The sequence below is a fragment of the Piliocolobus tephrosceles genome, chromosome 21 (assembly GCF_002776525.5).
Source record: "Piliocolobus tephrosceles isolate RC106 chromosome 21, ASM277652v3, whole genome shotgun sequence".
In the NCBI taxonomy this organism is placed as follows: domain Eukaryota; kingdom Metazoa; phylum Chordata; class Mammalia; order Primates; family Cercopithecidae; genus Piliocolobus; species Piliocolobus tephrosceles.
The window spans coordinates 46,768,178-46,793,998 of NC_045454.1; the positions used below are offsets into that span (position 1 = coordinate 46,768,178).

At 52.9% G+C, this 25,821-nt stretch overlaps 1 protein-coding gene across 4 annotated transcripts in view; it reads left to right on the forward strand.

The window, feature by feature from the left end:
* The window catches only part of RANBP3 (RAN binding protein 3), a 62,743-nt gene that overhangs the window by 32,876 nt on the left and 4,046 nt on the right, over positions 1-25,821 (forward strand). For 2 of the 4 annotated variants that reach the window (XM_023186745.2, XM_023186743.3), the window contains 11 exons: positions 3,825-3,861; positions 3,954-4,040; positions 11,971-12,036; positions 12,880-12,972; positions 13,891-14,018; positions 18,087-18,206; positions 20,392-20,495; positions 21,203-21,281; positions 22,152-22,254; positions 22,792-22,901; positions 24,775-24,895. In XM_023186745.2, coding sequence (XP_023042513.1) covers positions 3,825-3,861; positions 3,954-4,040; positions 11,971-12,036; positions 12,880-12,972; positions 13,891-14,018; positions 18,087-18,206; positions 20,392-20,495; positions 21,203-21,281; positions 22,152-22,254; positions 22,792-22,901; positions 24,775-24,895 — 1,048 coding nt within the window. The remainder of the gene's footprint in view (positions 1-3,824; positions 3,862-3,953; positions 4,041-11,970; positions 12,037-12,879; positions 12,973-13,890; positions 14,019-18,086; positions 18,207-20,391; positions 20,496-21,202; positions 21,282-22,151; positions 22,255-22,791; positions 22,902-24,774; positions 24,896-25,821) is intronic. The other 2 variants (XM_023186746.2, XM_023186744.3) reach the window with 1 other exon arrangement.

The following is a 25,821-nucleotide window of genomic DNA, read 5'->3' on the forward strand; positions in this document are numbered from 1 at the left end:
TAGATAACCACTGAGCCAGAGAGTTAGGTGTGGAGGCAGCAGGAGAAACATCCCGTGCAGGGGTGAGGAGACATGAGGGAGCTCGGGGACCAGCTGCCTCCGTAAGGCCAGACTCAGGTCTTCTCCGGCTTCTCCATAGGCTGCAGGGGGCCTGGGATGCAGTGTCTTTTTGTTGAACAAATGCTAAAGGGGCTTCTACCGTGAGGATCAGTTCCTTCCTAAGTCTAGTGGGGTCCCTGACACAACTCCCAGGATCAGAATAAGCCACAGAGAAAGACTATAAGGAGCCTGGAGGTCATCTCACCAAGGGGTTCGTTCTAGCCTGAGGGAAAAGGAGGATGTCACTAGATGAGAGAGCAGGTTGTCTACAGAGGCCAGGGAGGATATGGCCATCTCCTGGTCCCAGAAGTCATTTAGGAAGGGACAGATCCCCCAGGACCAGGGAGGACACCATGTAAGGGTTTTGGTACAGTTGAAATGCTCGTTGGATTAAAAGGGGAGAGAAAAGCCTAGAGCCACAGGATGGGACTTGGGGGCAGGGATGTCCTGGGCCTGCTGTTAGAAATGGATGGGAGGACAGGTAAGGCCAGGGAAGCCAGAGGTGAGGCAAACAGTGCGGTGTCCGAGGAGATCGGGCTGTGCCGAGGCAGCTGGCCTCAGACGGGGACCTGCACAGAGCATTTGGAGGCCAAAGCCAGCCTGCGGGGCTCTGGAGGGCGTGGATTACCCAGAGGGCAAGGAGGCTGTGTTAGGTGTCGTTTCTCAGAGCTGCCTGCACTGGGAGGCTGATGTAAGGGCCCGTTAAGGGTGGTAGCTGGCTCAGGCATGAGATGCCCAGGCTCATCACGAGATGAACAAAGGTTTTGGCAGCCCGGGTGGGCAGATGCTGCTTCTCTTTGTTTCTGTCACCTTTGCTAAGTATGAGGGTGAACAATAGCTGGAACCTGTACCCACCCCACAGATGTCACCCAAGAAGAGGGATGCCAAGGTGGTGACAGCTGAGCACTATCAGATGCAACCCCAGGCTCTGGCATCTCTAGAAAGGTTCCCAGTCCAGGTCTCTCGCCTCCTGGCTGCACCCAGGACTCACTCCACACCCCTGACTCCCTGTTCATGCCTGCCTTGAACTCGAAAGCCCTGCCCCCAGCGTAGCCTCAGGGTTTTACATCAGTTGGGAGTTTGGTCTCATCAGGTGTGGGTCACGAGCATTGTAATCATCTGCTCCCAGCGCCAGGCTGAGCACCTTACCTGCCCTGCCTGTCGCCTCATGATCCCCGTTTTCCGGGTGAGGAGACCGAAGCCTGGCCGAGGTAAGGTTTCACCCCGAGAAAATGGTAGAGCCAGAATAAACTTGACAGTTCTTGCCTTGAAGAGGCAGCAGGGACTAAGCAGCCTCTGCGCCCCCCGTGCTCTTGTCCTGGCCAGAGTTGGTACTGACTCTAGGGCCAGGCTGCTTGATGGCATCGCGTTTTGGACTCAGTGGTATTTTCACAATTGCCCCAGTGACTCATAGAACCCACTGTTGTGTTACAAGGATTTTGTGTTTCCCACGCACTTTGATGATGTCATCTTGTGGGGATAGTGATAATCAGCCCTCACTCGTACAGTCCCCTGGGACTATTTCCAAAGCCGTCTCAGAACACGGGCCTCAAGCAAGCAGCTCAGGCTTGCTTTTCCCACACAAACCCATGTTGTCAGCTCACATGGGAGGCGAAAGTCCAGGGTAGGGTTTTTTCTGACTGTCGTGAACGAATTATGTGACTTCAAGTCAACGTTCTCTGGGTTCTCACTGCCACACGCTCCAGTCCTGGGCCTGTAAGCTAAGATGATGTTTACATTTTTAAAGGATTATAAAAGCAAAAACAAAGAAGAATATATGACAGAGACCAAAAGTGGCCCACAAAGCCAGCAGTACCAACAGTCTGGCCCTTTATGGGAAAATGCGCCACCCGGACTTAAAGGGGGTCTCCCTTGGCTCCTGTGCTCTTCGGTTTTATTTATTGCAGTTTGCTTTCCCAGGCCCCTCTGCAGTTTGCAAAGCACTTTCACATGCATCATCTCCCGTGAGCCCCAGCAGCTTGTCGAGGCAGACGGGCCTCATTTGGCTAAACTTGACCTCTGAGGAACATGTTTGAAAATAAGAAAATTGGTTCTTCTGCTTGCTCTTGCGGGGAGTATGCCAGGAGGAGCGGCACCCACTCATCGCTGTGCTTTTGGCTGCTACATTCTGAGACAGGACATAAATGAGGGATTGTGTTGCAGGAGAGGATAAACACTACTCATTTTAAGTTTTGAGGGATTTTGTTTTGTTTTGTTTTGTTTGAGATGAGATGTGTCCTTCAGGCTGGAGTGCAGTGGCATGGTCATAGCTCACTGCAGCCTCAGACCCCTGGGCTCAACTGATCCTCCTGCCTCAGCCTCCCGGGGAGCTGGGGCTACAAGCATTCACCGCCGTGCCCAACCAATTTTTGTGTGGTTGGGTTTTTTTTTTTTTTTTTTTTTTTTTTTTTTTTTGAGATGGAGCCTCGCTTTGTCGCCCAGGCTGGAGTGCAGTGGCACGATCTCGGCTCACTGCAAGCTCCGCCTCCCGGGTTCCTGCCATTGTCTTGCCTCAGCCTCCCAAGTAGCTGGGACTACAGGCGCCCACCACCACACTCAGCTAATTTTTTGTATTTTTAGTAGAGACAGGATTTCACCATGTTAGCCAGGATGGTCTCGATCTCCTGACCTCGTGATCCGCCCTCCTCGGCCTCCCAAAGTTGTGGGATTACAGGCGTGAGCCACCGTGCCCGGCCTGGTTTTTTATAAAGACAGATTCTTGCCATGTTTCCCAGGCTGGTCTCAAACTCCTGGGCTCAAGCGATTCTTCTGCTTCAGCCTCCCAAAGTGTGCTGGGATTACAGGCGTGAGCCACTGTGCCCAGCCCATTTTAAGTCTTTTTTTTTTTTTTTGGAGACAGAGTCTCCCTGTGTGGCCCAGGCTGGAGTGCAATGGCATGATCTCAGCTCACTGCAATCTCTGCCTCCCGGGCTCAAGCCATTCTTGTGCCTCAGCCTGTAGCTGAGATTACAGGCGTGCGCCACCACGCCCAGCTACTTTTTTTTGTGTTTTGAGTAGAGACAGGGTTTCATCATGTTGGTCAGGCTGGTCATGAACCCATTTTAAGTCTTGGTTGCTAGTTGTTCACACTCTAAAGCTAAAGTTTGTGGAATAGGGAATTCTTCAGGTCCCTCCCCTCAACCTGTGACTGGGCTTTGTCTTTGATGGTTCTGTTCTAAACGCTTCACAAGCGGGCTTTGGTCCAAAACATCCAAACTCTTGCTTGCTCTGGAAATAACGGCCCACCCTGAGACAAGGATGTGCACGGTAGAATGTTCCAGGGCTAGGAAGGGAAACCATTCCTATCCGGTGTGATGCGACCGTTTTACACAAGTCCTCTGCCTCAAGGGTGGAGAGGGTTGCTTTTCAGCTCTTGGCAGGATGAACAGGGGCCAGATGAGTTTGGCTGCGTTTGAATTTGGGGGTGGCGGGCCAGTTAGCGTAACCTGTGGAGAAACAAGAAACTGATCGGGGTGCTGCGGATCCTTTCCCAGCCACTGAGAGGATTCCTTGGCATGTGTTTGTGAAGCTGGGTGCAGAGGTTCACCAGGGGGAATTTTTGAGCTTTGGGCTGAAATCCTGGCTCGTTCGGGTGCTGGGCTCTGGGAGTTACTGGGAGTTAGCTGCCCGCGGTGCATGTTGGGATATTTGTTATGGAGCCAAGAGTTGCTCGGTTGCCGTGAGGCTGATGCCCTCTGACCCCGGCTGTGTGCTCCTTGTTTCAGAGGTCAGCTGGCGGCTCCAGTCCTGAAGGCGGAGAAGGTAAGGAGCTCTCTTAACACCTTTGACCATCTTCAGTTTTAAAAACAGAAGCAACCTGATTTTTCTCCTCCTCTTCTCATCATTTTCTGTAGATTCTGACAGAGAAGATGGAAATTACTGCCCTCCTGTCAAGCGAGAAAGAACGTCCTCTTTAACCCAGTTCCCACCCTCACAGTCAGGTAAAATATGCAAACTTAACCGAATAGTAAAAGCGTTTATGTTTACAAACCCGCCGTTCCCCTCAGTGCTGCGCATCCATCTGCTGTGTCCTTCCTGCCCAGCTCCGGTTAGAGTCGATCTGAGGCTCAGACTCGGTCAGGAGTGAGGTGAGAGCTTGCCCAGAGTGTAGCACCAGGGGTCCTCGTCTAGAATCAGTGACACTGACAGCATGGTGAGACTTGGTGGCCTGCGGAAGACTGGGAAGAGATCGTCCCTCTGAAATGGAGGAAAGGGGTTGACTGCTTAGAGCCCCGTTGGGGCCTCTGCCTGTTAATTACATCTCCTCTTTCCAAGGCTGGGCACAGACTGGGGGTTTAGGGGTGGGGTGTTCTCCTGACCCCTCAGCTGTATGCCCAGCACAGGCAGTCCAGTGCAGTAGCCCACACATGCACATGCATGTGCACACAAGCATGCACACACAGTAACCAGCAAGCCAGGAGGCCCCAGCAGAGGCCCGTGTGTGATGCTGTGAACTCCCAGAGGAGAGGAGCTTGTGGGGGCCTGAAAGGGTGGGCCAGGCTCAGACTGTGGAGTAGGGCAGGCTAAAGGGCTTGGAGGCCCTGGACGTGAGGCCTGGTCTGAGCACAGGCATGGAGGTCAGCCTGGGGACTCATGCAGGCTGGTACAGGAGAGAGGTTCCTGAGGCAGATAACGCTATCAGCACTACTTAATGTGACACTCAGAAAGCCTGGCCTCCAGCCATGGAGACGCCTGTGCAGATGTGAAGGTAAACGCCACCGCAGGGCTGTTCTCTCGTCACCGTCTTGACTTCCCACTCTGACATTGTCTTGTGGCCTCTGTCTTGGCTGTCTGTAGCACCAACTTGGAGATACATGAGTGTTTAGACAGGTTCTCCAGTTACCCAACTGAAATCCATTCTTGGAAAGTTCATGTAAATCATTTTACACTCCTGAACCTTCAGGATGTCAAGTTGTTTCTGTTTATAGAAGTCACGCATGCGTTACAGGAACACACAGTGTAGGAAGCCAGGCTCCTTCCCAAGTCACCCCTCCACACCCCCGCTCTCATGCCCCTTTCCCATCGTGTTGGTTTTAGACATGGCTGCGTCTTTTTGCAAGGCTGCATTAGGTTTTCCAGTGCTATTACTCTGTCGTCTGCTGACCAGATATTGTGGAACTGTCCAGATGGCTTGCAGTCGACATCCTTTATTTAATGATCTCTGCGCCCGTGGATAGGTGCTCTGTGGAATGAGGGAGCTCCGCTCCCTGCTTGTTGATTTTATTCCTTCCCACTCACTGCCCAAGGCTAGACCGTGCTTGCTGCATCGGAAACCAGCATAGAGAAGAAGTGTTTGGGCTGTGAATGTAGGCTAAAGAGGTGAGGGACCACTGTTCTTCTCCCCTGGCCCACTTCAAATCACCTCCCGTCCAGTGCGGCAGCCCCCAAGAGACAACTCAGCTTTCCATCTTCAGGGCAACTGGTGGCGTGAGGGGCACCGATAATTTGAACAGTGTTGTCTTTGGTTCCATTCTGCGTAGAGTGAGTTCTTCCCCTACGAATTCCACTTCATTTGTGGAAACCTGTTGGCTGGCCCACACCCTGGGAAGCAGTTGCCCTGATGAAGGAGGATCTTAGGTGGGGAAGGGGACCCCATGGGCAATCCTCCATAGGTGAGAAGGAGTCAGGGTCTCCACTGTGGCCTGGAGCATCCGGCACCTCCCCTGCCGGCTGCCCCTGCAGGGGTGCAGGGACAACGGGGTGGCCCCAGTTGACCAGAATTAACTGTAGTCATCAGACAGATGAAGGCCATCGGGCTGGAGACCCTCGTAGTGCTATAAAGAGAGTTTTGGGGTTTGCTTTCTGGGGAAAGACTGCATGCCCTGTTCGCGTGCTGTCCCATCTCCTCCCGTGGGACATGAGGGTCCACCCCACCCATTCATGCTGTTTTTCCTCTTGTTCCCTCCCCCACCTGCACCTCCTTGCCGACAGTTTCAAAAAACAATGTTTTTATGCCATCAAGCTTCTGCCAGCCATCTGCAGGCAATTCCGACTCAGACCCAGGTGAGCCCCCGCCCCTCTGCCTTCCCGCCCAGCCTGGGGGTTCTCCTGGGAGGAAAAGCAATTGGTGTTGGAAAATCGGATCTTCAGCGGACATTTAAAGTCAGTCCTTTTTCAACTGTTAAAATTTTCCCCCAACTCTTCAGCTTATAGTTTGGGGATCTGGCGTGAAATGAGGCTTCATAAGCCCTTATGTTTGTTTCTGCAAGCAGGGCCTGGTTGCATGGGGCCTTAAGTCCTCTAAAAACAACCTGTAAAGAAATGCATTACTCATTTTTCAAAATTTTATACAAGTAATGCATTCATAATTGGGGTTTTTTGTTTTTTTAAACGGAGTTTCACTCTTTTTGCCCAGGCTGGAGTGCAGTAGCGCGATCTCAGCTCACTGTAACCTCCACTTCCCGGGTTCAAGTGATTCTCCTACCTCAGCCTCCCGAGTAGCTGGGATTACAGGCTCACACCACAACACCAGAGTAATTTGTATTTTTTAGTAGAGATGGGGTTTCACCTGTTGGCCAGGCTGGTCTTGAACTCCTGACATCAGGTGATACGCCCGCCTTGGCCTCCCAAAGTGCTGGAATTACAGGCATGAACCACCGCACCTGGCCCATAATTGTTTTTTCTTTAAAGTAAATCAGAAATATTTCAAGTAAAAAGAATCCCTGCCCCTTCCCACTCACCCTGCCATCCCAGAGGTAACGCCTGTGAAGTTGGTGAATTTCCAGACCCCTTTTCAGTGTATTAAATTCTCACATTAATGTTGCTTAGATCTACCTAGATAAATATGTTTATTTAATCACAGCTTCAAAACTTTTTTGTGTGTTTTGGAGATGGAGTTTCGCTCTTGTCCCCCAGGCTGGAGTGCAGTGGGACGATCTCGGCTCACTGCAACCTCCGCCTCCTGAGTTCAAGCAATTCTCCTGCCTCAGCCTCCCAAGTAGCTGGGATTACAGGCATGTGCCACCATGCCCAGCTAATTTTTGTATTTTTAGTAGAGACGGGGGTTTCACCATGTTGGCCAGGCTGGTCTCGAACTCCTGACCTTGAGGTGAACTGCTTGCCTCAGCCTCCCAAAGTGCTAAGATTACAGGCGTGAGCCACCACATCCGGCCCCCAGCTTTAAAATTTTAAGGACAGCCGCTCCCCCTTTCTGAAGAACATGGAGCCTGCCTTTTTGGTCTTTCACTGGAGAACCAACTCCAAGGTTTCCTGAAAGTTTCTCCCACGTGGCTGAAATTCCTCATAAAAGATTTAACGAGCAAGTTCAACAACCTGAATTCTGTAACCCAACCTACCTTATATAAATTCATTGCCGACTTCAAAAGCATTGTGAGATAAGTTAGCCGCTGGCATGATGTCCGTGTCAAGGGAAGAGGTGGGTTTTTATAACTCTGAGCATTGAGTTGATGGCCCTGTTTCAAAGAGTCATTTTGACTCTAAAAGCAAACTGTTTTGAGCCAACCGCCTGTTCTCGTCCTGCAGAAGGGCCTTGGTGTTTCAAGGTTCTCAAGAAGGGCAAAATGTTGGTTATTCCTGGGGTGTCGCTTAGCAGGTGGTGGTCTGGACGGGAGCCTGCCGTGGTGAGGCAGGTTCTGCTTTAGGTGATCAGTTTCTAAAGCTGTTTGTCTGGTGCCATTTGTGCTGCTGAGCTCTGTTACAAATCTCGTGATCACTTCTGAGGTCTGTGAGCAACGGCCTCCCTCCTGGCTGTCTGCCCACAGACCTTTCCCCTCCAGTCTCAGGAGCAGGGCAGCTGTTTCGCAGGCCCACCCCGACACGGCATGGTTTAAAGCCCCAGCGCCCTCACGCATGAAAAGCCGGTCATATTAGCCTCACATCAGTTCTGCAAAGCCAACTTCACATCCTTGTCTGCCTGCCTTCTGTTTTTTAGCTTTAATTTTGAAAAGGTTTAACACAGAAGAATTTATCTGTCCCTTTTATCTGGAGACCCCATTTAGCTTTCTCCAGTCGGCTCCATGAGTCCATTAGGAAAAAGGACTCAGACCCTGGTCCTGCCCCACATACCTCCACTTTCATCAGGAATGGGTCTTCAGGCTTCCCTTGACTTTCATGACCTCGAGGCTTACAGGTCAGCTGTTGGGTAGAAGTCTCTCAGTTGGGGCCTGTCCAGTGTGTCCTGGTGGTGAGACCCAGGTGTGGCGTCTTGGATGAGAACGTCACAGAAGCCATGCACAGTACTCATTTGTCCCCTTACCAGCACGGAGTAGCTGTGACCTCGATCAGGGTGCTGTCTGCCAGGTTTCGCCACTGTAAAGTTACTTTCCCCTTTGTGCTGGATGGTTTCTGAGAGACACTTCAGACTAGGGACTGTGTGTACCTCGTCGCACTCGTGCCCTCCAGTGCTCGCTCCCAGTGATGTTTACAAAGTGATGTTTCCTGCTGACAACTGCCCCATGGGATTCTCTTCCTTTTTTTTTTTTTTCTTTTTGAGACAGTCTCGCTCTGTTGCCCAGGCTGGAGGGCAGTAGCACAATCTCGGCTCATTGCACCCTCTGCCTCCCGAGTTCAAGCGGTTCTCGTGACCCAGCCTCCCAAGTAGCTGGGAATCCCACCACCCGTGGGATTCTGTGAGCACCATCCCTGCTGCGTTGATTAGTGGTGTTCCCTGGAAGGAGGAGCTTGCCTTCTTCTCCCCACGTGTTTGTTGATTGATGAGCTTCTGTTGGCATCAGTGGGTGACCGTCTGTGGTTCCTGGTTTTTATTTAATGTTCAGATTGTCCCAGATTCGGCCAGTGGAAGCCCTGTCAGGCAGGTCCCCATTGTTCTTTTGAGCAGTTACCTTACTTTGTCGCAACAGGAGCCTCCGGCTCATCGTCTTTTCTCATCCCAGTCCTGGAATCTGCATTTCTCAGAGGCACGCTGATTCTTCATGGAGCATGGTCTTTAGAAGCCGAGGTCTGAGTGTTTGGTGCGGCACTGCGATCTCACTGCCTCAGGTGTAGCCCTGCTTCTGGCCCTCTGCAGACAGAGCTAGGGACACACACATCTTTGTCCACATGATCTGTCACTCTGTCTACCTGCCGGCATGTGGAGATGACACCAGGGGCACGTGGGTGCCTCCCTTGGTATATTCTGCCCCTCTTCCAGCACCAAGAAACCAGTGCCCTCTGTCCTCCATGCATCAGGCATCACCCCCTGCCTACCGCATGGCTGAGCCTCCTCCCCACTCTGCACCAGCGCCGTCCATGCACAGACCATGCGCACTCCAGCCAGGCTGCCTTCTCAGCATCTGATGGACACAGTCTCATTCCCATCCCTTCCCTGGTTAAATTGGGACTCCCTGGGGGGTAAGCATGGCTTCCCGCAGACATCCCTTGGGGCACCCTGAGGCAGGCAAAAAGCACCCTCAGACAGGAGCCTGCTGGCTTCCCAGGAGGGCAAAGGCTGCCAGCGGGTGGGTCCTCTTCCTGTCTGGAGTGATGCACGTCCCTCAGAGACTGGCGCAGCATCCTCTAGGGCCCGCACCCCTTGGATATGTGGCGGGCATCGGGTTCTGGCCATGATTCAGCCATTTGTGTTGCGACCTGTGTTGCGGAAGAAAGTTTCCGGAAGGAGAAGAGACCACCCTTGTTTTCATGGAGCAGGGCCTGTGACAGGGACCTCCAGAGTTTGGCTGCCCCTGGAGCGCGCCTTGTCTGCCTGCAGCTCTGGAGAGGGCCAGCCTCTGGGCCCAGCACTAGTGGCAGGTCGGCAGGGATTATCCAAGCCTCCCACTTTGCCTGGCAGCTTGGGCCAGCTCCCAGGCTCCCCTCAGTGTTAGCGCCAGCTCTGCACGGAGCAGAGTGTGGAAGGGCAGTAGTCAGTCTGTGGCCAAAACATCAGCGTCGAGAGCCAGCTTGAAGAGCTCGCTAAAAATTATCTGAATTGTGAATTTGACCTTTTAAAAATGTATCTAAATTGCTAGCCTTCTCCTGCATAGCTCCGTGCTTTGGAAATGTAATTGAGTGTTTCCTTCGGAAAAGGAACATCTGGTGGCTCACCCCCGCATCCTGCAGGATCTGGCTCTCCTGAGTTTGTTTTTTATGACCAGTCTATTATGGGAGAGGCACCAGGTCTGCTAACACAGACTGCCAGAAGCCCCTGGGGCTCAACTCCTTCATACAACTCTTACAGTAAGAAGGGTTGCTGCAGTCCTGCTGCCCAGGCACAGCGGCGCCTCCGGGGCACAGCGGGAGAGGAGTCTTCCTTGGCCTGCTAAATCTTGATTGGATTTTGGGTCTGAAAATGTGGGCTGACAAGGCGTTTCGGGTTTTGTCATCATCGTTTTAGTGTACAATTGAGTGGTTTTAGTACATTCACAGAATTGTGCGCCCATCGTGATTCATTTTAGAACATTTCCATCCCAAAAAGAAACCTCATCCCCGTTCGTCACAGCGGGTCCCCAGCTCCCTCCCTGAGCCCTGGTAACCGCTCAGCTCCTTTCTACCTAGTTGGGCATTTCACAGAATTGGAATCAGCATACCACCTTTGGGGGTGTCTTTCCATTGATTTACACCTTTAATTTCTTCCAACAATGTTTTTGTTTTGTTTGAGACAAGGTCTTGCTCTGTCACCCAGGCTGGAGTGCAGTGGTAGAATGGTAGCTCACTGCAGGCTCAAGTGATCTTCCCACCTCAGCCTCCTGAGTAGCTGGGACTACAGGCATGTACCACCATGCCTAGCTAAGTTTTTAATTTTTTCTAGAGTTAGGGTCTTGCTCTGTTGCCCAGGCTGATCTCAAACTGTTGGGCTCATGCAGTCCTCCTGCCTCAGCCTCCCAAAGCTCTGGGATTACAGGCGTGAGCCACTGCACCCGGCCGCAACATTGTTTTATAGTTTTATTTTGTGAAATGTATTCCCAAGTGTTTTCTTTCTTTTGGTGTTATTGTAAATGGAATTATTTTCTTAATTTTGCTTTTGGGTCATTCACTGCTAACGTTAGAAGCACAATTGATTTTTGTATATTGATCTCGTGTCCTGTAGCTTGACGAGGGGTGAAGCTTAACCTGAACGCAGGGCCACCTCCAGGAGCCATAATACCACAGCCTTGCCCAGGAACAGGCTTGCCTGCCTGAGTCACAGGCCTCTTATGACAAACCTTCCTGGTGTGGATCAGATTAGACCACCATCCCTACTCCCTGTATGGGCACAGTTGCCAAGACACGCAGATGAAGGGGTCCATGTGGACAGGTGGCTGGGCGAGGCTGGGCTCTCGAGCCATCCCAGGAGCCCCTGAGCATTTGCCTTTCCCTCTAGCTTTGTGAATTTGTCAGCCCAAACTCCAGCCTGGGGGGAGCTGGCCTCCTCCACGTGGCCAGGAGTGCTCCCTCACTGAGACAGGAAGCTCGGCAGGCACATCTGGAAAGGGGAGGCAGGCGCACTGTCTGCCACCTTTGACCTTTTCACCATAAAAACCTGTCTCACTTCCCAGACATCTGTAGTGGTGCCAAGGTTCTTCCTGGCCACAGATGCTTGCTCTGACGGACAAACCTTCTAGGAAAGGGAAGCAGGGCCTGGGCGCCTGTGTTCCGTGGCTCCCTGACATTCTCCAGGGCCAGGTGCAGGGCCCCTGAGCAGCTCAGCTCCTGAGCCCGCAGCAGGTCTCAGGCCACTGGGAAGGCAGCTGATGCCCTGCCTGCCCCCATGGTCAGCAGCTGGCCCAAGAGCGGTCGTTCCTCCTGCCCTTGCCTCTCCCTCCTCCAGGTGCCTTCTAGGCCTGCTGATCGGACGGGACTTCTGTTGTAATTTGGAAATGTTCTCCAGGCCCGAGGTCACTGAGGCCAAGACCATAGTCCTGTCCTGCCCTTGCCCCCCAGGCCCAGCCCCCGTCCAGGCAGGCCTGCTATTGATCTTTTGTCTTGTGCTTTTAGAGGAAAGGAGCAGTGGCTTCCGGTTGAAGCCGCCAACGCTGATCCACGGCCAAGCCCCGAGCGCAGGTAGGTCACCCACCTCCCTGGGGCGGGGGGTGGCTTTCTGACGTTTTTCAGACCTCTGCTTGGCCAGACCAGGATAGCACAGGCTCAGCCTGATTTCTAGAAAGTTCACTTGTAACCTGACCCATGAGCCCTGGAAAGTTCCTTTAAAGAGAGGCTGTCCAGCAGGGAGGTTGAGCTTTGTGTGCTCAGAAAAGTGGGCGGTGGTTGCACAGGAGCATGCTAGGCTTGGGGTGCATCGGGCAGGCTCCGTGCCCAGCAGTAGCGCACTTGGTTCAGCCTGTCTGCCCTGCGTGTTCTGGCCCCCACATACCACAGTGTTCACCCCAGTTAGCAGGGTGGCTGTATTCCAGCAGCACGCTGCTGGGGAGCCGGCTGCTAGTGAGGCTGCACAGGGCAGGGCATGTGCAGGGGTCCTTGCCCTGTCTGCCTTTGGCAGAGGGACTTCTTCAGCATGGCTGTTTTGAAAAACAGGTGCAAAACGTGCCCGTACCTGACCCCACATCGAGTCCTCAGCCTCCGGGTAGCTGCCTGTGAATTCACTGCTCTCCCCTCAGTCTCCACTTGACTGTTGAGTCCAGCTCACAGAGAACAGCTGTCCCTCAACGCCCCACCACGCTACCATGCCAACTGGATTAATTCACAGACATCGGTTACTGGGAATTTCACTTAATCATGTATAAAAACGCCAGATCTGTCCAGTTGTTAAAAAAAAGACCTCAAGTTTTTTAAAAAGTGCTTCCCTGCAAAGTCTAGCCCACAAGGGGCATGGAATGGGTTGTCTCTGAAGCGCCTGGGGGCAGGCAGGGGTCCACGGGCACTGGGAAGGCCACCTTCTGTTCCCAGGTCTGCCAAGCCAGAAGCCCAAGGAGCAGCAGCGGAGCGTGCTTCGCCCGGCAGTGTTACAGGCTCCGCAGCCAAAGGCACTGTCCCAGACCGGTAAGAAACGGCAGCCCTGGCGCCCAGGCCCAGATGGCAGGGTAGAGCGTTCCTGAAGTCGCACCCGGGACAGCAGTGTTGTGACAGAGGTGACTGCTGAATGCACCAGAAATACAGAGAGATCAGGGAAGATGATCCTTTAAATCACCCCCAACCCCAAGCCTCCCAAGCCCTAGCAACGGAGGAGTGAGAGGCGGTTCCACAGCTTCCTCACAGCTCTCGGCCGAGTGTGACTGTGTGGGTGAAACCTGCTTTGTTCATTCACAGTCTTCATAAAAGCAGGCCGGCTCCTGGGAATGAGATTTATCCCTGTGTGTTTACAGACAGAATTGCAGCCTCAGGTTTCCGCAGTTATCTTTAAAAACTTGAAAGGGTCATTTTTTTTTTTAATTTTGTATTTTTTATATGTATATAGATGGGGTCTTGCTCTGTCACCCAGACTGGAGTGCATTGGTGCAGTCATAGCTCACTGCAGCCTCGAACTCCTGGGCTCAAGCGATCCTCCCAAGCGATCCTCAGCCTCCCAAGTAGCTAGGACCACAAGTGTGTACCACCGCACCCAGCTAATTTGTTTTATTTTATTTTAGAAACGGGGACTTGCTGTGTTACCCAGGCTGGTCTCAAACTCCTGGTCCCAAGCAGTCTTCCCGCTTCAGCCTCCCAAAACACTGGGACCACAGGCATGAGCCACTGTGCTCGGCAGGTTTCTCTTTTTTGTTTGTTTCTCTTGTTTTTTTTTAATCCAAGAATTTTGACTCTGTAGAGATACCAGGTCCTTCCTTAAAAAGAAGACATGTGCTGTGGGCTTTACCATGGGAGGGGCCCTAGACTAGACATGGCCCAGCCCCTCAGCTACGTGAGTGGGGGTGGGAGGGCTGCCAAGCCCCTGTGATTCCCCACTCTCCTTCCCTCCCACAGTCCCCAGCAGTGGCACCAACGGGGTCAGCCTCCCAGCAGACTGCACGGGGGCAGTGCCAGCAGCATCCCCTGACACTGTTGCACGGAGAAGTCCTTCTGAAGCTGCCGATGAGGTGTGTGCCCTTGAGGTCAGTGGGTCCTGGGGCAGGGAAGTGCTGCGTGCTGGGCCCCTTGGGAGTGGGAGGGCAGCCTTCCCAGCACGCTGTGGAGTCCACGTGCTGTCACCTGTTCCTAGCAGTTTCCACGTGGGCCTGTTGTAAGGCTCTCTGGATTTGCTCAGTAGGCTCTGTGAATAACAGTACCTGACTAACCAAATAACTAGATTCCCAAGGTGGTCTTGCTGAGTCAGTCTGAAGAAGTGTCTCCCAAGCAAGTTCTGCTGGAAGGGCCTGTTGCCCGAGGCTGACCACCATGTGTCTCAAGGGAGTGATCCTTGAGGGAGGACCTGAACCACTGCACTCCAGGGAGTCACTAGGGCCTGAGGAACGGCTGTCGCTGTTGGGTGTCTTGCAATGTTTAACGTGAGGAATGTCTCCCCTCTCTTCATCCACACCCACACCATCCTCAGAGACTCCTGTCTGTGTGGTTCCAGTTGAAAAATTTGCCTTGGGAGTCATCTCAGAAATAGTTCGTTTAGGCCGGGCACGGTAGATCACACCTGCAATCTCAGCACTTTGGGAAGCCAAGGCAGGTGAATTGCTTGAGGCCAGGAGTTCAAAACCACGCTGGGCAACATAGCAAGACTCTGTCTCTACAAAAAATACACAGATTAGCCAAGCATGGTAGCATGCACCTGTAGTCCCAGCTACTCAGGATGCTGAGGCTGGATGATTGCTCGAACCCGGGAAGGGGAGGCTGCAGTGAGCCGAGGTCGCGCCACTGCATTCCAGCCTGGGCGACAGAGTCAGACCCTGCCTTAAAAAAAAAAAAGAAATAGTTCTGTTTAAGCGGGGATATGGATTGGATTATATGGGCCAAAAGCTGTGTTTCACAGCCACCGTGAAATAAGGGACGTTGATGAAGAGCCTCGTTTGAAGTTGGCAGAGATGGGTTTAAAGTCAGAGTTGGGGTAACACCACGTGATATCTTCCGTGTAAAAGCCAGATTGGATCTTTGTGTTTATTTTCCGCTCTGTGTCCATGGCCTGCGGTTTTATACCTCCCATCCCCAGTAGACGCTCTGGCTCAAAGGGTGAAAATAGCTGTCCACAGTTAAATTTTAAAACATCCCCACGCCCTTTTTCAAATGAGTTTGCTGAATTGGAAATAGGGATCACTTCCACTGCATACTGCGGCTTGGAAGCTTTGACTGCTGAGGTCTGAGCAGATCAGATGTATGGTTCTGAGTTGGAGAAGGACTTAGAAGTGACCCAGCCCATCCCACCCTCTCCCAATGTCTCTGATTGTCCCTGACAGTGAGCGCACAGGCTGACCTGGCCACACCCGCTACCAAGAGCTTGCCCCTCGCTGGAGAGGCCTTGCTGTGTCCCATCTCAGGGGACATAGTCCCTCTTCCTGCCCCTCCTCAGCAGTGTACACAGCTTGTTCCCAAATCATTGAGCTCAGAAGTTGTGATGTGCCATCTTCCCTCTAGCAAGCTGGCCAGCCCCAGTAGCTAATGTTGATCCTTGGACCCCATGGTCCACTGGCTGCCATTCCCAGCTCCTGCGTCTGGTTCCAAAGCCACTGCTCCTTGTGGGTCATGTGGGTCTGGGGTGGAGCCACACAGCCACACCCACACTGCCCTCTGACCACACCCAGTGCTGTTGAGATTCGCCAGGCTCGCCATGTGTATCTTTCTCTGGCCCTGCAGCAGGAGCCTGAGCCTTTCCACGCCACCCACGAACATGGTACACACTACTTATCAGGAACGTGAGCTAAGTGAGGCATCTCCTGTAAGGAGGGCTTAGATGTTGGGGCGACCCGTGGGGGAACTTCTGGTACTGTCTTTGGGAAAGTGGGGAAGAGGCTTCCCCTCCCGCCCTACACATACAGAGTCTAAGACTGGGTACAGGCCTCAGGATTCACTTATCAGTTTAAGCAAATCCTCTAAGCAGGCCCCGCCAGGTCGTAGACATACGCTGTGGTCAGAAACATTTTGCTGTTTGCCTGCCCCATCTCAGGTGACTCTGTGGGTTCCGCCCACCCGGGATTAGCACCAGTCAGTGTGAGCAGGGGGCGCACAGCACACAAAGCCAAGAGCCAGGGAGTGTTTCTGCCGGAAGTGCATCCCCCCACGGTCTGCAGGCAGCCCTAGTGGGGCTGGGGATTAACCCATCCTCTGAGGACTTCCAGGTCGCCAAACACGGTGTGTGTTTAATTTTTAAAAGCCACGTTCACTCTTGCACAGGCACAAGGATGCAGCATGAAGTCAGCAATAGAAGAATTTCTAGGGAGCACAGTAGAGAAACATTTAAACTCTTCACTTTCTTCACAGTTGGACCAGAAAGTGCCCTCAGTGCTGTGATCCACTGATTCTGGGCCTGGCACTGTAACTCCAGGCTTCCCTGCCCGCTGGACACACTGAGGCAGTCAGAAGCTGCCTGCAGTTCTCACCTCCGAGTTCATGGTCGTCAGGTCCCTTCACAACATCTCCCAGGAAAACACTCCCTGCCTCATGTTCATGTCCACTGTACACATTCCCAGAGACCTACCAAAAGCCTTTTAAAATTTCTTTTCAAATTCTACAACACCTTTTTTATCATGTAGTATAAGAAAGACATGTACAAATTACTAGCAACTTCATATTCCATTATCTCAAGATAAATGCATTTGGTCTTAGGATATTTAGTTACAAAAGTCATGCCTGCATGTTGAAAATATTTACACAAAATGGAAATCCTAGAAAGTAACAAGTGAAAGCCACCCTCCAGCTGAGAGGGCCCCCGGTAAGCTCTGTCAGTGGCTTGAATTCTCTCCCGGCTTATTTTCCTGAGCATTCCTCAACACAAACACCACACACACACACACCACACATACCACACGCACACACCACACACACCACACATACCACACGCACACACACCACACACACACATCACACATACCACACACACACACACCACACATACCACACGCACAGACACCACACATACACACCACACATACCACACGCACACACACCACACATACCACACACCACATACACATACACACACGCACACATACCACACACCACATACACATACCACACACAACACATACACAAAACACACACAGCACACACATACCCCCACACACACACCACACATACACACCATACATACCACACACCACATACACATATCACACACGCACCACATACACACACCACATACCACATACACATAACACACACATACACCACATACACACACCACACATACCCCACACACAGCACACACACCACACATGCACACACACACCACACATACCACACGCACGCACGCACACCACATACACAACCACACACACACTGCATACATACCACACACACACCACATACACATAACACACGCACACATACCACACAGCACATACACATACCACATACAACACATACACAAAACACACACACCACACACATACCCCCACACACAAACCACACATACACACCATACATACCACACACCACATATACATATCACACACGCACCACATACACATAACACACACATACACACCACACATACACACACACACCACACATACCCCACACACACACACGGGACTGGGTTTGCTTTAACAGAAATGGAATTGCACTTCTGTGTCCCACAAGCCGCTCTCTTTTCTGATCCGTGTATTGTCAGTATGTCAGAGGTCTACCTCCCTCTCGGTGGTAACAGCTGTGCTGTACTTTTTTTCCTCATATTTTCTAACGTAAATTATTTTGTTCCTCAGCTAATGATGAGCATCTAGGTTATTTCCTGTCCTCTGCTGGCACCAAGGCTTCTGCAGGGCACAGGTGTTTCTTTTTTGTTGTTTGGAGCTAGGTTCTTGCTCTCTCACCCAGGCTGGAGTGCAGTGGTGTGATCTCAGCTCACTGCAACTCCCAGGCTCAAGCAGTCCTCCTGTCTCAGCCTCCTGAGTAGCTGGGACCGCAGGCACGTGCAGAGGAGACGCGTGGAGTACATGACCTGGTGTGGGATTACTGGGCATCCGTCTGGGCCAAGTGTGGCACTGGTTTTGATTACTCTGTTTTGTTTTTGTTTTTGATAGGAGAAAGAGCCCCAGAAAAATGAGTCCAGCAATGCCTCTGAAGAGGAAGCCTGTGAGAAAAAAGACCCCGCCACACAGCAAGCCTTTGTATTTGGGCAGAACTTGAGGGACAGAGTTAAGGTATGTGAGCTGTTGAACCAGCACATTGACTTTTTATGCCTTCCCCAGGTTCAACAGCAGGCAAGTCAGTAGATTTTCCTTTTAACAGGGGAGGGGAAACGGGGGACAAAGAAGGTGTTAGTGAGGCAGCCCCATGGCTCCCGGCACAGTCAACTGTTGGTGTGCGTGTGCTGGGCCCTGGCAATTCCCCACCAGCGGCCCAGGCTTTGGAGCCCTCACCTGCAGTGGCTTCTCAAGTCAGGGTCCCTGGTACTCATGGTAGCAGGGGACAGGGGAGGTGACTGAACCAGAGGCCTCAGGCTTTCATAGCAGAGAAGAAAGACAGCACGGTCCAGTGCTCTCAGCTCTGCCCAGAGGTTTCTGTTCCTGGCTTCTCCATTTCAACACAAGCAGCATTATGGCTGGACCATTCCTAGTTTCTGAGGAGTCACCCTGGATACTGCAGGTTGCTGAGCAGCATCCCTGGCCTCCACCCACCCAATGCTCCTGACATCTGACAACCACAAATGTCCCCAGACGTGGCCAGTATTCCCTGTGGAGTAGAATCGCCCCCAGTAAGAACTGTAACCTTATTTTTTTTTAAGTGGGGCAGGGTGGGGTGATGACACAGTCTTCTCTCCTGAAAAGGAGCAAAGCATCTGCCACCTCTTGGCTGCCCTCCAGGCATGTGGTCCTAGTTTGGAGACTGGGGTGGGGAAGGGCTGGCAGTAGTTGGGAACAGTGGCCCTGGACCATGCTCTGGGACTCTAGGAAGACCGGGGTCAGCCGGCACCACCTTTCTCAGCCACAGACATGGCATGTGCTACAGCATCTCTAGAAACTCCACTGGCCAGAAGTTTCTTTCAGAGCCCGAGAGGCGGCATCGGTGGCTGTTTCTAGAGACATTTGTGGTTGTCACAACTGGGAGGTACTTCTGGAGGCCAGGGATGCCACTCCACCCGTTGCAGTGCCCAGGATAGCCACACCACAGGGAATGATCTGGGCCCCGTGGCAATATGTCAGTAGTGTTGACGGGGAGGGCCCTCGAAATCAACAAAAACCTCTCTAGCATGCAGAAAGCAGCGGCTCGTGTTTTCTGCTTTCCTTTCTGTTACTCACCGTCCAACAGAAGCCCAAGTCGAGAAGCATGGAAAGTTGATGTTGCTGTCGCCATGGCTTTAGGCAAAATAATGAGTCCCTCAGGGGCTTCTCCCTCCAAGGAGGAAAGGAGGGCAAGAGGCGGGGAAGGGCTTGGCCCGTGGAGCTCAGGCCCTGTGGAATCTCTGCCTTGAGTCTGGGGAGACGGCTGCTTTGAATTTGGTGGGGTCGGCTTCTTGCAGAAGTCAGAGACTTGCGTGCACTTCACAGTCTCAGTCAAATCCCAGCCTCTCCTTCCAGGGCAAACGTGAGCCATGGATTCTTTTTTTCTCTTTGGACACGGAGCCTTGCTGTGTCACCCGGGCTGGAGTGCAGTGGCTTGATCTCTGCTCACTGCAACCTCCACCTCCCGGGTTCAGGTGATTCTTCTGCCTCAGCCTCCCAAATATCTGGGATTACAGGCGCCCACTGCCACACCCAGCTAATTTTTTGTATTTTTAGTAGAGGTGGGGTTTCTCCATGTTGGCCAGGCTGGTCTCGAATTACTGACCTCAAGTGATTCCCCCCAGCCTCAGCCTCCCATAGTGCTGGGATTACAGGCATGAGCCACTGTGCCCAGCCAGAGCCGTGGTTTCTTAACCCTCTGAGCCTCTGCTTCCTTGTTGGTCCCTAACATCCCCCTCTCAGGCCTCATGAGGATTAAAGCAGATCGTGCATTTGACAGACTCAGCATAGCAACTGGTAGGAAAGAGGCCCTCAAGAAATGCTGTTTCTATCATGTTCATAGTAAACCCCCCAAAACACCAACTTTATAACATTGTGTTCTCCTTACGAAGCGTTGACCAAGAGGCCAGCTTAGGCGTGGTTTTATAACGAGGCGGAGAAGGCTCCCTGAAGCCTCATGAGCTCTCTCTCCATCTTAACTGTTAAAGCAAAAGGTGGTAGAGTTTATTACAGCCCTGCCCCCCAGCATGTGCACGTGCACACCCAGGCGGCTGCAGGAGAGGGCTCATGACTCCTGGCAGCTCCATGCAGCTCAGGGGCTCTGCAGACACCACCCTACCCCCCACCCTACCCCCGATTACTGAGCACTTTGTCTCATTCCCAGCTGATCAATGAGAGCATGGACGAAGCCGACATGGAGAACGCTGGACACCCCAGCGCAGACACGCCAACTGCAACGAACTATTTCCTTCAGTATATCAGTTCCAGGTGTGTGTCTCAGGCCCAGCAGCCAGCCTAGCATGGGGATGCAGGTGGTCGCAAGGGCTTCTGCCACAGAGGGGTCTGTGGTCCCCGTGCCTGACTCAGACCCACAGTCCAGGTTCCTCTTGGGCCCGTCTCTCATTCCCCACTCTGGGCACAACCGTGGGCGGGCCAGGACTGTAGGCCTTGTTCTGCGATTCATGGACGCCTGAGACAGGACCAGAGTTCTGTGGGCTTGTCCAGGGGCCCATGGAGGATACAGCCCAGCCCTTGGAGTGTGCCCTCTGTCTCGCGGACCTCATGCCCAGAGCAGAACAGAGCAGGCTAGAGGCGCCTCCTTATCCTGGGTTTGGGCACCTGGGGCAAAGACCTCAGCATGCCCTTGATTGGCGTGGCTGCTACCCACGGCCCAGCTGCCCCTCCAGGTATGTCAGAAGAAAGCGTGTCCCGCCTGGGAGATGGACGGGCCGAGCAGGTGGAAGGTGGCTTCCCTCATGCTGTGGGTCCCTCCATCAGAGCGAGCTAAGGGTTCATGTTTCCAATGGCACAGGGAGGCATGTGGCGTCCTGCCTCTGACACGCCACCCTGTGCACAGTAGGGGAGACCCCTCCACTGTGCCCTCTGCGCCAGTGTGTGCTCCATGGGTGCCCACACATTTGCCTAGCCACATTCCCACATGACGCCCCCACACTCACTGCACATCTTCTCTTCAGTTTAGAGAACTCAACCAATAGTGCCGACGCCTCCAGCAACAAATTTGTATTTGGCCAGAACATGAGCGAGCGAGTTTTGGTGAGTGGCCATGTTGGGAATGTTCTTAGGGACCAGAAGTGCTCGGCATCAGCCCCAGATCGAGGGGACATGGAGAGCGGGGCTGCTGTGTTGTCCTTTGTGAGATGGGGATGGCTTCAGTAACAAGTGAGAGAGGGAAGACCCTGCTCAGACTTGGCGTGAAAACTGGCCAGGGCCACTGGCTGCCCAGGAGCTGGCATTCGCTCTTCCCAGCTCCTCTCTGCTGACCAGGGCCAGCTTCATCCCCAGATGGGCTTCCCTGGAGGCTGCAGGGCCCTGCTGACAGTCGGAGTCCACGGTTCCTCCCCACCAGGCCAACTGACAAAAGTCGTGTGGGACAGGGCTGCCGGCCTCCCTGCTCCTGTGAGCATAACTGCGGCCAAGGCCTTTTGTGCAAGAAAGGCCCGTCTCCATTCCCAGGAGCCCAGCCAGCCTGGGAGAGGGTTCTAGAATGGCTTGCCTACCTCTTTACCTTTTTCTTCCTGATTCCACCTATCTCCACTGTGACTACGTGAGGGCCTGTCCTGAGCTGCCTGGTCACTCTAGCTGTCTTGAGTTCTGCTGCATTAAGGACTCTGCAGCTTCTCTTCCTTTATGGCCACGCTGCCTTTTTTCTATTTCAATGAAATAGTCAAAGTCTTGCCTCACCCAGACGGAGTGTCCAGTGTGGTCCGAGGGGACTGTCGGCTGGTGGCACTCACCCCCTGCTAATGCCTGAGGGACCACGTGGAGAGCTCCCAGGCAGTTCAGGGTGTCACCAGGAGCGGGCAGGAGTGCTGGGGGCAGCATGCTGTTGGGGGCCAGGCAGAGAGGTGCTCAGAGCTGCAGCTGAAGGACCACACAAGCTCCCTCTTCCTTGTATGCCTGCAGAGCCCCCCAAAATTAAACGAGGTCAGTTCAGATGCCAACAGGGAAAATGCAGCTGTCGAGTCAGGGTCTGAGTCCTCGTCCCAGGAGGCCACCCCTGAGAAAGGTACGTTCCCATCCCACCACTGCATGGGGCTCATGGTAGGTCATCTTGGGGGATGATGAGGGGATGCTGGGTCCATTCACACCCCCAGCGGGAGGGATAAGGGGCCCAACTCCCGCAGCAGTAACGACCACACGTGAACCAGCTACTAAGCCAGGGCCGTGACCTCCAGGGTCCTGCCTTGCAGTGAGCAGAGACAGGGGTTTATGATAAAGAACTCGAGGGGCTGTGTCGCCTTGTGGCTGTGGGGAGGGTGGGGTGGCGCAGACAGCAGGCGTGGAGGAGTCCCTCACTGTCCCCCGTCCTCTGCTCAGCAGGAACAGGAGAGTCTAGGGCCACACTTGGCCCCCAGATGGTCTCCCTGCAGCTTCCGAGACCATGTGCCCTAGCTGTGTCTAGGGACCACTTGGGTTGCCAGGTCGGGCCTGCCAGGGGCAGCTGGCGTCCTTGAGACCAGAACCGACCCTCTCATCTCCTGTGAGCTGCACGCTCTCCCCTCGCCAAATAATTAGTCAGTCTTTTTGGCCAATAACTTTTCAGAGTCCCTGGCCGAGTCGGCAGCCGCCTACACCAAGGCAACAGCGCGGAAGTGTTTGTTGGAAAAAGTGGAAGTCATCACCGGGGAGGAGGCGGAGAGCAATGTGTTACAGGTGAGGGGCCGGCCCCCCTTCGATGGCCCTGGGTCTTCCGTGCACCTGGGGTCCAACCCCAAGGGCTGGGCGCACATCCTCTGAGCACACAGGCCTGCCGCTGAGATGACAGAGGGGCCACTGGCTCTGGAACTTTGTTGGTGGCGCTTGTAGAGAGAGCTTAGGCTCTCTCTACAAGGGGTTTCTTGCATGTCTTTGGTTTCAGAGGAGGAGGATCTGTTTGAGACACTCTTTGTTTTGTTTTGTTTTAATTTTTTTTGAGACAGGGTCTTACTCTGTCATCCAGGCTGGAGTGCAGTGGCACGATCTTGGCTCACTGCAACCTCTGCTTCCTAGGTTCAAGGGATTCTCGTGCCTCGGTCTCCTGAGTAGCTGGGATTACAGGGGTGCACCACCACACCCGGCTAATTTTGGTATTTTAATAGAGACGGAGTTTCACCCTGTTGGCCAGGCTGGTCTTGAACTCCTGACCTCATGTGATCCACCCGCCTTGGCCTCCCACAGTGCTGGATTACAGGCGTGAGCTCCCGTGCCCAGCCTGAAACATTCTTGATGGTTCAGGGAATGACAAAGACTGTCATAACAAACATCTCTTGTAACCCAGAGCTGACAACTATATTTGTCACCTGGCATCCTGTGGTGTCTTCGTAGGGAAAAAAATCAGGTGCAGCCAGAGCTTCCATCCCACTGTCCCCTGTTGGCATCCCCCATCCCCTCCTCCTGAGGCCACGCCACCCAGGTTGGGCAGCATCCATCTGCTTCCTCTCCTGTGGCACATAAGCATGTGTCTGTGTCTGTAAACCGGGTGGCGTATTGTGGGGTTTTTAAGAACACTGCTTTTTTTTCCCCACTTACATTTTGTAATCAGTTCATGTTGAAAGAGATTGACTTAGCGGGTATGTGGAAAGCCATGTAGGGGTGTCTGTCTCGTATTTTTCTTTGTTTATATATACACAACCGCTGTATTGAAATACAGTACACATGCTATATAATCCACCCTTTTAAAGCATATACAATTCCGTGGTTTCCAGTATATTCACAGAGTTAGACAACTTTCACCACAATCTAATGTACATTTTTGCCCTCAAAAAGAACACTGTCCCATTCCCCCAGAAAGAGCATCGTCCGTTTGCAGTCACTCCTCCTCCCTCCCCAGCCCCTGGCAGCCACAAATCCACTTCCTGTCTCTGTTTTTTGCCTGTCCTTGACATTTCGTATAAATGGTGTCAGTGCACTATGTGGCCTTTCGTGTCTGGCTTCTCTCGCTGAGCCAGGGGTTCATCCACCTTGCGACAGGGGTTGGAGCCTCATTCTTCCTTAAGACTGAGTGAGATGCACTGTGGGGACGGGCCACATGTGTCGGTCCATTCCTCCTTGAGGCTGGGCTACGGCGAATGATGCTGCTGTGCGCGTTCATGTGCGATCTGTGTGTGAACACGAACAGATGTTCCATTTCTCTTGGGTACATACCGAGGAATGGAATTGCCCGGGCATGTGGTCATTCCTTATTGAGCACTTTGAGGAGCTGCCAGACTCTCTTCCACAGCAGTGGCACCGTGCGGCCTTCCCACCGGCAGTGTGTGAGGGTTCCAGCTTCCCCACGTGGGTACAGCCATCCTAGAGTGTGCAGAAAGGTTTCTCACTGTTGTTTTGCTTTTCATTTCCTTAGTGATTCTTTTAATTTCTGATACCCCTTTTACAACGTAAAGCCTGTTCTAGCTTGAGGGCAGGACAAAAACACTGACGAAGGTGGCCCCCAGGCCATCATTGGCCAGCCCTGGCAGTCCACACAGGCTAAAGGGCGACTCTCAGGGTGTGGCTGCAGCAGGACAGCAGCTGGGGTCTCTGCTCACCAGCGGCTACTGTGTTCCAGATGCAGTGCAAGCTGTTTGTCTTCGACAAGACCTCACAGTCCTGGGTGGAGAGAGGCCGGGGGCTGCTCAGACTCAATGACATGGCATCCACAGACGACGGCACGCTACAGTCCCGACTAGGTGAGCTGCAGAGGGCTGCGCTGTGGCCGCAGGAGGACTGGGGACTGTGCAACTCCAAAGGGAATGAAGCTGGGGAGATCCTGACCCTACCCTTGTGAGAGTCAAGGCACAGAGTCGGTCCCCCATGAGAGCTGCCCCTCAAACCCACTCCCTGCACACAGCTCTCAGCACCACCCTCGCACACTGGCTCCAGCTGCCAGCTTGTCCGTGACTCTCTTAGTGTCAAAATGGACAAAAGTCTATGGAAGTTTTTAAACTGATTTTCTGACAGTGAAAGTGGCAGGTTTATGATAGAAAGGAAAACAAAATCAAACATTAAGTCTAATCTCTTGATAAAGAGAAATTTTGACCAGGCACGGTGGCTCACGCCTGTAATCCCCGCACTTTGGGAGGCCGAGGTGGGTGGATCACTTGAGGTCAGGAGTTCAAGACCAGCCTGGGCAACATGGCGAAACCCTGTCTCTACTAAAAATACAAAAATTAGCCAGGCGTGGTGATAGATGTCTGTAATCCCAGCTACTCAGGGAGGCTGAGGTAGGAGAATTGCTTGAACCTGAGAGGCAGAGGTTGCAGTGAGCCAAGATTGAGCCACTACACTCTAGCCTGAGCGACAGACCAAGACTCTGTCTCAAAAAAAATAAAGTATACTGTTTTTGAAAAACTTTTTTGTTAATATTCCACTGACAGTTAATGGACTTTTCCCTATTGGTGGACGTTTAGCTTGGAGTACCTGCATACACACACCCACTTAGGGAAATCAGCCCGTGTGTGCACATTTGAAATGTGGGTGTGTCCTTTTTTTTCTTTCTAAAAGTGATTTCACTCCATCACCCAGGCTGGAGTGCAGTGGCGTGATCGTCGCCTCAAATTCCTGGGCTCAAGTGATCCTCCCACCTCAGCCTCCTGAGTAGCTGGGACTACAGACG